The sequence below is a fragment of the Chionomys nivalis genome, chromosome 7 (assembly GCF_950005125.1).
Source record: "Chionomys nivalis chromosome 7, mChiNiv1.1, whole genome shotgun sequence".
In the NCBI taxonomy this organism is placed as follows: domain Eukaryota; kingdom Metazoa; phylum Chordata; class Mammalia; order Rodentia; family Cricetidae; genus Chionomys; species Chionomys nivalis.
The window spans coordinates 77,534,410-77,548,398 of NC_080092.1; the positions used below are offsets into that span (position 1 = coordinate 77,534,410).

General features: G+C 54.9%; 1 protein-coding gene across 15 annotated transcripts in view; it reads right to left on the reverse strand.

The window, feature by feature from the left end:
- Positions 1-13,989, reverse strand: part of Srcin1 (SRC kinase signaling inhibitor 1) — a 64,887-nt gene that overhangs the window by 21,530 nt on the left and 29,368 nt on the right. For all 15 annotated transcript variants that reach the window (XR_009057456.1, XM_057776957.1, XM_057776956.1 and 12 more), the window contains 9 exons: positions 11,512-11,535; positions 6,634-6,829; positions 5,898-6,096; positions 5,403-5,496; positions 4,065-4,939; positions 3,393-3,485; positions 3,097-3,140; positions 2,626-2,813; positions 1,243-1,418 (listed from right to left, as the gene is read on the reverse strand). Coding sequence is in view for 14 of the 15 variants with exons in the window: in XM_057776957.1 (XP_057632940.1) it covers positions 1,243-1,418; positions 2,626-2,813; positions 3,097-3,140; positions 3,393-3,485; positions 4,065-4,939; positions 5,403-5,496; positions 5,898-6,096; positions 6,634-6,829; positions 11,512-11,535 (1,889 nt within the window). In the remaining variant the exon portion in view is untranslated. The remainder of the gene's footprint in view (positions 1-1,242; positions 1,419-2,625; positions 2,814-3,096; positions 3,141-3,392; positions 3,486-4,064; positions 4,940-5,402; positions 5,497-5,897; positions 6,097-6,633; positions 6,830-11,511; positions 11,536-13,989) is intronic.

The following is a 13,989-nucleotide window of genomic DNA, read 5'->3' on the forward strand; positions in this document are numbered from 1 at the left end:
CAGGACAGGGAAGCGGGGAAACAGGATCCCTGGACAGCAGCTGGGCTGCTTGGAGATCTGGCCGAGGCGTCACTGTCACCCACCTGGACATGATGGACGGTTAGGGTTGCTGCTGATGGCTTAGATGTGAGATGCCCCTTACTGCATCTCAGATGCACGATGTCACAGCACTACCGGGCTCCTTGCCTTAAACATTGTCAAAATGCAGACCAGGCTTGCACGGGCCCTCAGGCTGAGCTGTGACCTCCTCAGAGAACCCCTGGTGAGGGTTCCAAACGTGACTTAGTAGGGTAGCATTGTCCAACAGCTCTCTTGGCACCCTGGTCTCAAGCCCCTTAGTATGAAGCAAGCCCTTAACTGTTTTAGAAAGAACTGGGGGGGGGGGCAGGGATACAAAACACAAAAAATAAAACAAAACAAACAAAACCAAAACCTTAGTACTGATGAGGGTAGCAGCTATCTTGATTATACAGCCCCTTGATTCTGGAGTTGTCTCTGGATCCCCCTGCTGCCTCGTGTCACTAAAAGGGACCACAAGAAGGGGTGGGGCCTTTGCCTCAGCCCAAATATCTCAGGAGAAAAAGCTGCGGTGGACAGCGGCGCTGCTTCCTGAATGGACACAGGAAAAACAGCAGGCATCTCTCATCACAGGTGCCAGACAAAGGAACTGTGGCCAGACAGCCATTTGCTAAATCTGGAGCAGACTGTCTCTGTTAACCCTTCTGTGTCTCAGCGCTCACGGCGGGTTGTTCTCTGTTGTGCCTCCTTTAAGAGTACCAGAGGCCGCATCACTATGTTGAGAAGAGGAGTGGGTTTCCCTTGACTCTTGGTCTCAGGGATCAGCGTGGCAAAGGGTCAGCAACACCTCACCTGAGCCGCTGACAACACCCCTGACCTTCTTGCTCAACCCGAGAGTGAAGTTGCATAGGTCACAAGGAGAGCGGGCAGAGGACAGGGGAAACAGACAACTGGCTGCAGGCCACAGGAAGCAATAACATGGCAGAGGCAGGCACCAAGCCAGAAAAAAAAAAAAAAAAGAAATCAGGAATTATGCCAGATGGCCAAAGGTTTGTGGGTCATGGAGAAATCAGGCCACAGAGGAGGGTGAAATCAGACTTCTGAACAGCCAGCGTCATCTATGTATGATACCGAAGTAAAGGGGATGCGCCTCCCATGCAAATCAGGCTGGGTCACCGCGGCCGTCACCCCCCACCCCCTCCGCGCGCAGGGGCCCAGCCTCACTTGAGCTGCTGAGTAATGAGCTCCTCGTCATTGAGGTAGCGCAACCGCTCCTCCTCCACCAGGGTGCGCTGCCGCTGCAGCGGGTCCTCCTGCCGCCGCGCCGCCTCCGACACACGCATGCTCAACTCCGCCTCGGTGCGCTTCAGCAACGCGCGTACTGATTCCTGGTTCTGGAGCTGCAGGAGCAAGGATGTCCGCGTGGGCAAGAATGCACGCGTGGAGCCGGGCGGTGGTGGCGCACGCCTTTAATCCCAGCACTTGGGAGGCAGAGGCAGGCGGATCTCTGTGAGTTCGAGACCAGCCTGGTCTACAAGAGCTAGTTCCAGGACAGGCTCCAAAACCACAGAGAAACCCTGTCTCGAAAAACCAAAAAAAAAAAAAAAAAAAAATGCACGCGTGGACCGGGTCAGGGGAGGATGCATGCTGCTGGGGAAGGGTGGGCAAAGGGCAGCCCCGTGCAAGCAAAACTCCACAGAAGACTGGGTTGCTGGGTGAACTGCTGCAAAGGCGTGGCAAAAAAGACGCAGGACTGAGTTGGAGAGAACCCACCAGGAGATCCTGTCCGAGGATGATAGGGCTCATAGAGAGAGCAAAGTTATAGGTTTCGCCCAAGTTACAGCGGCATGGCTGCGGTTGCGGTTGTGAGCAGCAGGGAAGGGTGGGACAGCTGAGAAGGTAGACCAAGATTACATTCTGGAGGGACAGGGGAACAAGATGAGAATTTGTGTGGCCAAGGGGTAACACTAGGTAGGGCCCTGATGTCAGCGTGACTGTGCAGTTATGTCCTCAAGTAGCCCTGAGTGTAGACAGGCCCAAACTCGGGTTGATAGGGTCTGCCACTGTGGCTAAGCTTACAAGATAAAGGTCCCAGTTCCGAGCCCAAATGACGTGGGTGGGCAAGATCTTACCCGTGGCCCAGATGGCAGCTCTCTGCCTCCCCCTTCAGCCTGTCTCTGCTCATTAGCTTCACCTGACAAGCCCTGAGCCCCTTCTGAGGAGCCGGCACAGTGATGCCAGGCTCCTGACAGGTGGGACCATCTGCCAGGCAGGGCAGGACAGCCACTCCAGGTTCAGGAAGGGAGAGCTGAGGGGATTTGGGGAATATGGATGTGGGGCCTGAAGGAGCTGGGACAGCCTCAAGGGATGGTGAAGGGGGAGGGGTGGGCTAAGGCTCAGGGAGGGAGGAGACTGGGGGGTCAATAAAGGGTCAGGGCTTGGTGAGAGGAACAAGGTTTAATGAGGAAGCAGAAACTAGAAAGGGAAGAGGAGAAAGGGTCAGAAGAAAGACCACTGAACATGAAGGACTCCACTCTGCCAGGGTTGGATGGTGAGGAAAGGTGGGGCAGAGCTTGGGGAGAATAAGTAAGGGAGGGGGCTCGGTACCTGGAGCTTGCGCAACTGCTGAAGCTGGCCACGCAGGTCGCTAGCACTGTTCTGTAGGCCCCGCAAATGCAGCTGCATCTGCAGCCGGCTGACAGCAGTGGGCTGCCCTGCGGGGGTGCCGCTGGCCGAGGGCGGGGGAGGGCCCGACACCGGAGTGGCCCCGCTGCTCCGACTACCCGATCCGCACGCTGCCAAGAGGGACCAGAAGGATGAGTGATAAGGAAAGAGGAACAAACGGTGAGGAGGAGAAGCCATCCTCTCCACTCACGCCCCACACCCAGCCAGGGAGACACACGGTTATGACCGTCTACCCTAAGGTGGCAAGCCCTAGCAGGAGCCATGTGCCTGGGCAAAGATGACTCGTTTATCGGCAGAAAGCCCCATGATGTAGCTACTAGGAGAGCTGGCAGCCCAGCTTCAGGGTTAGGAAACTAATCCTACAACTCTGGGAGGAAGAGAAGGGTCACTCACGTGCTGAGGGGGTGGCTGCTCCATTGGAGCCTTCAATCTTCTCACTGTGGCGGAAAGAAAAAGAAAATGGTCGTAGGAGCTTGGGCTGGCCCATCCAAGCTGAATGGGACCTTAAATGTCACCCCAGCTCCCTGCTCTTAGGATAGAGCCACAGCGAAGGAAAGGGAGTCACTCGGAGCCACACAGCAGACACAGGCAGAGCTGAGTCCTGAGCTTCTGATTTAGCTCACGGTGGCGGGGCTCATAGCTGCCTCAAGCCCCGGTCCTGATAGTGGTATTGAGAGAGGGCCTCTCACCTTGGGGTCTCGGGCTCTGAGCCTCGCAGGAGAGCGCTCTGCACCAGCCCTGTGAGGCTAGCGATCTGTTTCTCCATGGCCTCCATGCGTTCCCTGGGGAGGAAGGTGGATCTGAGCAAGTGCTCCCGTGAGTTTGCGGTCCCTCCTGTTCACCCCACTCCCCCAGATAGCAGCCAAAGGACAGACGGCTCATCTTTCCTTAGCTGTCACACAGAACAGGGACCCAAAAGTCAAGGCTCAAACTCCTAGTTCTCCACTGCCTCTCTACCAGTGCTCCCACAAGGCAATCTGATGCAGGAGGATTGCTGCGAGTTTTAGTAGCCTGGGCTACATAGCAAAACCCTGTCTCAAGAACACAAAACATAAACACAAAACGCCCAACTCCTCCCTATCCCCGAGCCTGCTCCAGCGGATTTCAGCGGGGTCCTTGCTGGACAGCTCTCACTGCTGTTGGCGCACTAAAAGGGCTGAATCAGCACCTTCCTTTTACCTCCGGGTAAACCGAGGCTTGGGGAATGAATACAAAGTCGGGTCTCTGTTCCAATCATCACTTGAGGCTTCACCCAGCCATCCAGTGTCTTCCCTGCCACACTGAAGATACTCTGGCCCTCCCCTGTGACCTAAACCCGGAGAGAACCCTCTGCAGTGCCTCCTTCTTCAATGTCCCCTCACCTGGTCTCTGTGTCCTTGGCTGGCACCGGCGGCCCAAATCCTACTAGTGAGCGCTCCCCAGGTCCAGGGAAAAGCTCGGAAGGTGGTGCTCCGGCCGTCGAGGCGCTCCCAGTGCTGCGGGCCTTGCCTCCGGGACTCTCGGCAAAGACCGACGAGGAGCCCGAGTCTTTGCGGAAGGACTGGCGCACCGGCGAGCCACGGCTGGGCGGCCCCGAGTAGGGGCTGTGCGGGGGCGGGGGTCCCCCAGAGGGCGCCGACACGTCGGCCAGCTTCTGCGGAGACGAAGGCGGCAGGCGGAAGCCGTAACCATCGCCATAGAGAGGGCCTCCAGCGCCTGCCTTATACAGCGAGTCCTCCAGGTCGGACTGCAGGGCGGCGGCAGAGTAGGTGCTGAGCGAGCGCACCGACCCCCGCTTGTACAAGCCACCTGCGCCCGGGTATGCGAACGGGTCCCCCGCCGCGGCGGCCAGGCTCAGGCGGCCCTCGTGCAGAAGCCCGTACGGATCGGCATAGAGGCCCTCGCCTTTCACCAGCACCATGCCGCCCGCTTTGCCTGCCAGGTCCTCGTCCGGCTTCACGTCGCGCCGCTCCAGGATGGCGCTGGGGCTGGGGCTCACGCCCTGGCTGGCCGGGGCACCTCCCAGTCGCTCAGCCGCGTGGTGCACAGGACTGCCGGCATAAGAGGGCGGTCGGCCCCCAGCATAGGAGAGGCGGGAGCGCGAGGGCGAGCCCGAAGGCAGGCCCGACGGCAGGCCCGACGGCAGGCCCGATGGGAGCCCTGGAGGTGGCGAGCTAGATGCTAGGTGCGATGCGGGCGACAGGTTGTTGAGGCGCCGCGTGGGCGACGACTCTCGCGACGCGTACACCATCTCTCTCTGCGCAAAAAAACAGCCCCAAAAGCCCACGGAGCTGGTCACAAAGAGGCCTTCCTTCCCCTTGTTTGAGGAGCCAGCACCTCACCTCTCCCCCAACCAGGCTTAGAAAACCCCCTCTGTCCTGTCTTTTTCTGCCTCCTGGGCCCCTCAGTACTCCCAGCATGGGGGTAAGTAAACAGGCAGATGGAAAGACACCAGAAAAGCAACCCTCAACCCATCCTTGATGGGGACCAGGAAGAAGAAGAGAAAGGGGAGTGGCCGAAAGGGACTTACAGTATCTACAGGCCATTTAGAAAAAACTTGAGTGGACTGTGGGGATGGTAGCAGGTGAGCAGATGGCACTTCTATAACCTCACAACTCACCCTGCCTCAACCTCTAAGTTCCCATCTCCGAAACCATCCTAGTTCTGCCTAGATTCCACCTGTCCAATCTCACCAGTACCCTGTGTGCTCCCAGACATACCCGCAGGTCCCCGTTAGTGAGGTGCGAGCCAGGAAAAGCAGCATACAGTGGCTCCTTCCTGTAGATCTTAATAATACTGCGGTCCTGGATATCCCTGCCAGGGAGAGAGAGGCAGAGGGTCACCATGTGCTCCCCCTAGCTGTGCACAATGAGGAGACCGGCAGCAGCTACTTCAGACAGACAAGAGGTTCCTGACATCCAGCCCTTCCCCCTTTCCTAAGCCCGGTGCTCAGTGACTCCTTGGGATGTCTGCCACCAGCAAGCAAGCATGAGTGTGCAACACACACACGGGGGGGGGTAGTCCACTTCCATAGCTTCCTGCCAGTGGGAACCCACAAGTCTGAATGATTTAACAGAGGGCAGGGCACTAGGACTTGGTGGGGAGGCAAAGGATGAAGACAGGGTGCCTAATGATCTAGGGAAGGGCCACCAGAGGTCCAGCACTCTTCAGAGAAGTGGGAAGAAAGTCTACCCAACCCCTGGGGCCGCGCCCACCGGACGTCCTCCAGCTCGTAGAAGATGTTCCGAGCTTCGTCTTTGATGAGGATGGCGGTGTTGGGCGACTTAAGCATGCCCATGGTGAGCTTCTGCGGGAACATGTGCGCGATGAGTGCGTGCAGCGTGTCCAGACTGCTGACCTCATGCGTGATGTGTACGCGACGCGTCTCCTCCCCAAACTGCAGGAACAGGACCCCTGCGAAGGAGACGCCGCCCTCACGGTCACTGCCTCTATCAGCCGGCTTCGCGCCAGGGGAGTGCGATGAGCCCTCGGGAGCGGTATTAGTCCCACAGCGGCAAGGTCTGAGGCCGGAGGCTGCCCCCGAGTGCAAGTGCACCCACGCACTCCTCATGCCGCCGGTTTGCGGCCCACCTCTCCAAAAACCCACAGAACCCCAGGCAGCTGGAGTCTGGACGCGGAAATGGGGCTGGGGGAAGGAGCTGGAGGAGCAGAAACTGAACAAAAAAGTCGGGAAAGTTGGAGAGGCTGGCGAGAACGCCGGGAGAAAAAAAAAAGCCTAGTAGAAATAGAATAGGGCTGGATAGAGAGGATGCTGACAGAACTTAAGGGCCAGCAGGGTATGCTAAGGTCTAGCAGAGAAGAAAGAGCTAGAACTTCGAGGAGGCGTCTGCTGCTAGAGGAGGGAGTGGCAGGAGATGGAGTAGCGAAGGGCGGGATAAGCCGGAGGGAGGAGCTGTGGCGGGGCCTGAAGGCAAGCAGGCTGGTCAATACCTGGTGAGCGCAGCTTGGTCTGGCTGGCAGAGCGGGAGAGAGGCAAGCTCTGTCGGAAGCGGTTCATCCTGCTGAAGCCCAGGGGCAGCTCGGCCTCGGACATGGTCTCCAGCGACTCAGCCGAGGCGTAGGACAGCTTGGCTGCCTGGTCTGCCAGCCCTGGCTGGGCTCCCTGAGTATGGCGCGAGCTGCGGGTCTGCAGGGGCGGGGCAGGGCGAGAGGCAACAAGCATGAGCCCCCACCCCCATCCCTTGCTCTGCCACAACCTCCATCTGGGCCACAGAGCTCCAGCCAGCCAGCAACACACACACATTCAGAGGTGGGTCTCCAGGGTTCCAGACTCGCAGGGCAGCTGCAGAAAGATCCCTCAACTCTCAAAGGTCTTGGCTTCCCTGGGACACCCGTAGGTAGGCAGTGGGCAAGCGACTCAGGCACCCTGGGATGCTTTACAAGAAACCATCTGAGTTGGACCCATGGGCACGCCTGCTATTTTAAGCTTCCAATGAACAACAACACGAATTTGTCACCGAGGTGAGCAGCAGAATTGTTAGGCAAATTGGAGCATTAGTTCCAGACGTTAATGAAGCGGCGGGTGCGAGGGCGGCGGATTGTCTTCATGGAGTCCAGGGGGCTTGGGGGGGGGGTAGGGAGAAAGCAAAGAGATTGAGGGACCCCAGGCTTCCGCACTGGGAGGTGTCCATGCTCAGGGTTCTTGACTTAGAGGATTTTGTCCCTGGGGAGTCTCCCAAAGCCTTGAGTCAACTGAACCACAATTTAAAGTAAACACACAGTATATATACATGCAAAGCCAGGTATGACACACAAGTGTACTGTGCGGGCTCCGCTCCTCCCTGGGATACAAACACTGTCACAGCCTGGTTGGCCTCCCCTAGCCATGAGTATTGCAGCCCTTTCCCTGTGGCTACAGCTGAGGTGAGGAAGGGTGTCACAGAGAATCCCTAGGTTCAAGTCCCAGTTCCCCTCCCTCGAAATAAAGGCCTAGGAGGTGGAGTTCAGTGGGAAGGGCCTGACCCCTGTCTCCTGGAAGGTGGTGTCTCTCCTTATTTCCGTTGTCTTTCTAGAACTTACTTTCGACTGTCACCCAGGGCCACAACCTCTGCCATTCAGCCCTAGTTCCCATACACTAAACCCAGCTACTATATAGACGCTGGATGGTTTAAATCATTATTATTTTTTTGAGACAGACTCTCAGTACATAGCCCTGGCTACCTAGAGCTGGTTAAGTAGACAAGGCTGGCCTCAACCTCACAGAGATTCACCTGCCTCTGCCTCCCAAGTTCTGGGATAAGGGAGTGTGCCATGGGTGCCCAGTTCAAGAGAACTTTCTCTATTCATTTTATTCCTTTATGAAACTGAATTATGAACAATTGGAATATATTACTTATGCAACTAAAAAGACAACAGCAAAGGCATCTGTCTTATTTTGTTTTGTGTTTTTGAGACAGGGTCTCACTATGGAGCCATGACTGGCCAACCCAGTACTTAATACATAGGCCAGGCTGGCCTCAAGCTTGTGTTTATTCTCCTGTCTCTGCCTCCTGAGTGTGGGATTACAGGCAAACACTCACCCTTCTAACAAACATCTCTAAAAAGGAATAGTTTATTCTCCTGTCCAACCTCTCCTTCCCCCTAATCCTGATAACCCCTTAATTAATCTCTGTCTTCCTATTAAGGCCAGTTTAATGTTCCATCCAACAGCACTCTCAGAACGGGAGAGCATTTTCCAGCAAGCAGTGGAAAATGCTCTCCAGCTGTCCTCAGACAGAGTGGCCTTGAGAACTTAGGGGCATGGAAAATCAGACTTAAAGGTCACCAAGGGGCTTCCAGACTCAAGCACAATACCTTGGCCAGGAGGGAGGAAAGGAGGTGGTCTTGGAAGGACGACGATGGTATATGAACTGGGCCTGCTTGGGAGATCTCAGACTTCAGAGCCTAGGCTTCAATTCTAGGCTAGCCAAAAGTGAGAGCCCCTCCCACCTTCGTCCCCAGAGAAACCACTGCAGCGGCAACCTATTCAGAAGTCAGGGAGTCTGAACCAAGCCGGTGGGCATGGGGTTGCCAGGCAACTGAAAGGTCAGTGGTTGCCAGACTGGGGTCGATGAGAAGCTTCAGAATGCAGCAGCTGGCAGAGATGAAGAATAGGAGTGGCCACTGGGTCAGAGTAGGGTCACAAATGAGATGTCTGGAAAAGGATGAAGTGGACAGTGCGAAGAGGACAGGATCCTGGGGATGGCTGGCCACAAACATAGGAACTCTAGGGAAAAAAAGATAGCCACATCCCTTCCTCTGCCTGCTGCTGCCTCCACTCTAGCACCATGGGCACCTTTCCACTCTTTCTACCTTTAAAGAAAACCCTGGGCCGGGCAGTGGTGGCACTCAGGAGGCAGAGGCAAGTGGATCTCTGTGAGTTCGAGGCCAGCCTGGTCTACAGAGTGAGTTCCAGGACAGCCAAGGCTGTTACACAGAGAAACTTTGGGGGGGGGGGGGAGGGAGTCTATTAACACTTCTTTCTGCTCCCTGGACCAAAGCAGAGAAAATGAAACATCTAGAAGCCACCAGCAGGCATGTCCAGTTTTTGACATGCTGTCTACCAAATTCACAGTTAGGAACTGAACAAAAGTTACAAAAAAGAAAAAAAATCACAAAATAAATCTTATGTTTTAAATAAGCTCATGAGCTTGTGTTTGGCCACACTGACAGTCACATATGAGCTGCTGATCACAGTTTAGATGTTCTGACTAAGGGAGATGGCAAGAGAAGGAAACAGGAATTCAAAGAGAACTCAAATGCAGGATGGGGCTGCCGAGGGAGGCAGTGAACTCAGCCATTATGCCTTTTCCACCAAGAAGCTAATGAAGCCTTGCCAGACAGAAGGAGGCAGGGCTAGGACAGTCACACCGAGATCTGGGGACTCCCAGCAGCTCTCTACAGACTTGGGCAGGAGCACCTGGGAGCTTTCACCAAATTCTTTCCAGGATTCACAGTGGAAACCAGGGGCTCACGACGGCCTATGTAGCATCCAGAGGCTGGAATCCGTTCAGCATCCACCATTCTAATGCTGATGAAGTCAGCTACCAGGGAAAACTTGCTAACTGGACAAACTGCCTCGGGCATGTATTCTTCTCATCTCTACAATCTTGCAGCAATCCCGAGTCAGCCCTGATGGTACATGCCTGTAATCCAGCACTTTAGGAGGCTGAGGCAGGAGGATCACAAATTCAAGGCCTGCCTGAGCTACAGAAGTAGCCTGGACAACTTAGTGACACCCTGTCTCAAAATAAAAGGTAAAAAAAGGGTTAGGGTACTGGGTATAGTGGCGCACACCTTTAAATCTAGCACTCAGAAGGCAGAGGCAGGTTGCACTTTGTGTTTTTTGTTGTTGTTGTTGTTTTTGTTTGTTTGTTTCTGTTTTTCGGTTTTTCGAGACAGGGTTTCTCTGTGGTTTTGGAGCCTGTCCTGGAACTAGCTCTTGTAGACCAGGCTGGTCTCAAACTCACAGAGATCCGCCTGCCTCTGCCTCCCAAATGCTGGGATTAAAGGCATGTGCCACCACCGCCCAGCCACTTTGTGAGTTTTAGGCCAGCCTGGCCTATACAGCCCTGTTCCAGCAGGTCAGGGAGACTTGGTCTCAAAAGGAAGCAAAACCAAAAAGTTGTATCCTCAAGGGTCTGAGTTTAATCCCCACTAGTGGAGTGGGGGAACCCCTCTATGATGAAGACACTGTTGTTCACTCTCCAAAGGAGAAAACAAGGCCCAGGGGACTGTAAGTTCCTGCTGGGTCGGTAAGCTAATTTTTTTCTTCTTTCTATTTTTTTTTTTTTTTTTTTTTTTTTTGAGACAGGGTTTCTTTGTAGCTTTGGAACCTGTCCTGGAACTAGCTCTTGTAGACCAGGCTGGCCTCGAACTCACTGAGATCCGCCTGCCTCTGTCTCCTGAGTGCTGGGATTAAAGGTGTGCACCACCACTGCCTGGCTGTCAGTAAGCTAACTAACAGCAAGCTAGAATCCACCACCAGGCCATCAGACCCTCAGGCCCATGCATTAACCCTCCCCTTTCTCCTGCCCCTCCAGAGAGGAGGGCTGACAGGCAGATACAGGATCCCATGATACTGATTCAAAGGCTTTTAGAAAAAAAAAAGAAGAAGTTTGCACACAGGCCACCTGATGAGTCTGGGTTACAGCTACCCTAATATCCTTTCCTAAGGTCTGAGGCTCCAGGGACCGCAGATCCTACACAATAAACCACAGCAGAACTTCCTTCATCCAGCCCTGGGTTTGGGGGTCATGGAAGGAGGGAGTGCCTGAGGGTGCTCCCCCAGGGGCACTATGGTATCCTGGGAGTGGGGAGAAAGCACTCCAGTCCTCTGGAATAAAATTGTTCAGAGGAGGTAATAAGGCACCCATTGGATACAGGGCAAGTGTATTGCCTTGTCCTGACATGATGGGGAGTAAAAACAGGCAGGCATGAGGCCTTCCTTTGAGGGACAAAGTGAGTTTAGGGTCCAGGGCCCACAGGGAACGCATGCCTACTTACTCTGTCAACTTACTCTCTAAGACTCGGGGAACCCTTCTCCTCCTAAAACACCCCTAGCAGGCTGGGAGAGCTGAGAACTTGAGCATCTCCACCCCAAACCTCCAGCAGAGACGGCAAAACTCCCACTCTGGATCCATAAGCCCCTGGCAGACAAACCCAGACTCTTCCCCAAGCAGCAGCCATAGCCGGCAGCCCCAGGCCCACCCACAGAGGAGGGGGCCCCTGCAGATGCACACCCCAGAGCAAAGCATTGTGCAAGGCAGAGGTGGGGAGGGGAGGACAGGACATGCAGTTGTCACAGAGGCAGAAGCATCGCGCACTGACCTTGAAACTCCAGTAGTTTGGTTGCTGATGGGAACAAGAGAAGAGATGGTTACGAGGGGGCTGACAGGGAAGTGGGACAGGACAGGACAGAGACTCTCAGTACACAACCCTGGGTCATGGGCCTCCACCCTCTGGGGAGCAGACAGTAGGCAATGCCTGCGCCTCTCAATTCTCTTCCAAGGCTGGAACATTCTGGTTCACCAAGGAGGGGCAGGTTCCAGGTCTGCTGGTAGGGGAGCAGGATAGAACGTTCCGGATGTTTCAAGTGTCTTTCTAGCCATAGTAATCGACCTGGGAGAGAGCTGCGGGTAAGGGAAAGCGCGGGTGGCTATGAGATGGTCAAAGATCTGAGGGACGGCAGTGACCAGTCTGGGCTGTAGGACCAGAGAGAGGCCAGGTCAAATGTCCCAGAAAAGATGGCGTTCCAGCGTGGTCGGGAAAGTGAAGAGCTGGAGATGGGAGAAAGGTGTGCTGAGCAACCTACACAGGCCTAAGTAGGTGCCCTGGAGCAGGCAGGCGGGCTGGGAAGACACAGATGACGGTGAGGGGTCAACAGCAGAAGCTAGAGACTGAGCAGTCTTCAATGGCATTACAGCTACAGATCAAAGTACAGGAAACCTAGGAATGAAATCGCGGAAAGGGAATGGGACCCCAGTAGGGCTAAGGGCAGGGAGGAGATGGTGGTGGCTGGGACCAAGGCCAGGGTAGGCAGGCCTGTGTGCCAGGATGTGCAAGGATTGTGGAGAAAAGTGGACCATTGCCAGGGGCCTCTGGCACTAGGCAGTGGATGGGAGCCTGGGCAGCACTTGGAGCTACAGAAACAGTAGAAAAGAATTGTAAGGGGGCCCCAAAGCTCCTCCTCACTCGCAGTAACCCTGGGTTGCCCTGCCCTCCCTAGAGACCAGAAGGTCCTTCCAGATGGTTACCAACAAGGAAAGGACAGCCCTGAGGGCGGGCTGGTTCTTGGCAAAGCTGAGGGTACCCTGCTGACCGGTGCCAGCCTCAGCAGGAGGACAGAGGCAGCAGATGGCCTGGTCCCAGGGTGCTTGGCACACGCAGACAAGATTCCCCAGGCCTCAGAGCTAATGGCAGAGGAGAGGGACCTTGAGGGTTCCTGCTGGGAAGACACCATGCTGTGGTCCCCTGTGCCCCCTGGATGTGTTGGGGGCATGGAAGAGCTGAGACAAGGCTAAGGATGGTTACTGCTGGATACATATTTTATAGTGACAGCTCTTTAGGGGGGAGTGATGCCAGCCTGGATCTGGAATAAAGTTCATCGGCTGCCACCCTACACACATGCCTGGTCCACAATCCCAATCTCTCTCCCAAATTACTGCCTCCAAAAGATGAAAAGTAGTCACATTTCAGGCAAGGAAAGGGGTCACCAAGGTTGTATGGACACGGGGCACCCCTGAGGTGCCAAGGGATGGGGCAGGGTTTAAAGACTTGAGCCACAGCTTCTGCGACCTTGGCTAGAACGGGAAGCATAGAGAGAGGACTCATAGATATCAGAGGCAGGCTGAAGGCTCGGAAAGGTTTGTGCTGAAAGTCAGGTCTGCAGACCAGCAATGATGGACGGCTCTGCAGAGAAAGCCTCACGCTCCGTACCCACCCCACAGTGGGCACAGAGCATCCACAGCTCCCTGCAACGTGCACGTTGTTACTACAGTGAGCTGGTAGACTCAGACACATCCTTAGGTAGACAAGGATGTCACAAACACACCCAGAACAACAAACACGCCCACTAAGGTGCACAGCATTAGGGGAAGCCATGAGAAATGGCCCCAGGAACACAGAGTAACTGGAAGACATCCACATGGAGACCATCCGATTCAGATCCATATGTTCTCCCAAGGACCCCAGCTAGTACTGTGCTCAGTCAAAGACATGAAGGGTGGTAAGACCAGTCACACCCCCCTCAGCATACCACAGAGCCACAGAGGCAAGGACACCCATTCACACAAATACACAAACACTAGCAACAGAAATATACACAAAATAGTCCACAAGGGCCAGCAAGATGGCTCAGTGAGTGAAGGTGCTTACTGCCAAGTCTGAAGATCTGAGTTTGATACCTGGAGTCCACCTGGTGGAATGAGAAAACCAACTCCCCCACACTGTCCTCTGACTTCCATACACATATGCCAAGGTAAGTGCATGTCCCCAACACACACATACTAAATAAATGGAATTTTTAAAAATCAGAGCAATGTATGAAGCACACAGAACTCAGAGAAAATGTTCTTTCTCTGCTCCCCTCTACCTGCTGGGTCAGGACATTTGTGGCACCTTTAACCAGTATCCAATAGCTAGGATGACACTATCATCGTGTGTTGGGGAGTTTCCTGAGCCAAGAGTGATAAAAAGCTGTCCCATCCCTAATTCGGTCACCAGTCTCAGCCCAAGGGACTCAGGGTACCTGGTGCAGACCCAATTGGTGTTCCTAGGAGATGGAGAGGCAAGACCTGGCTATAGCCA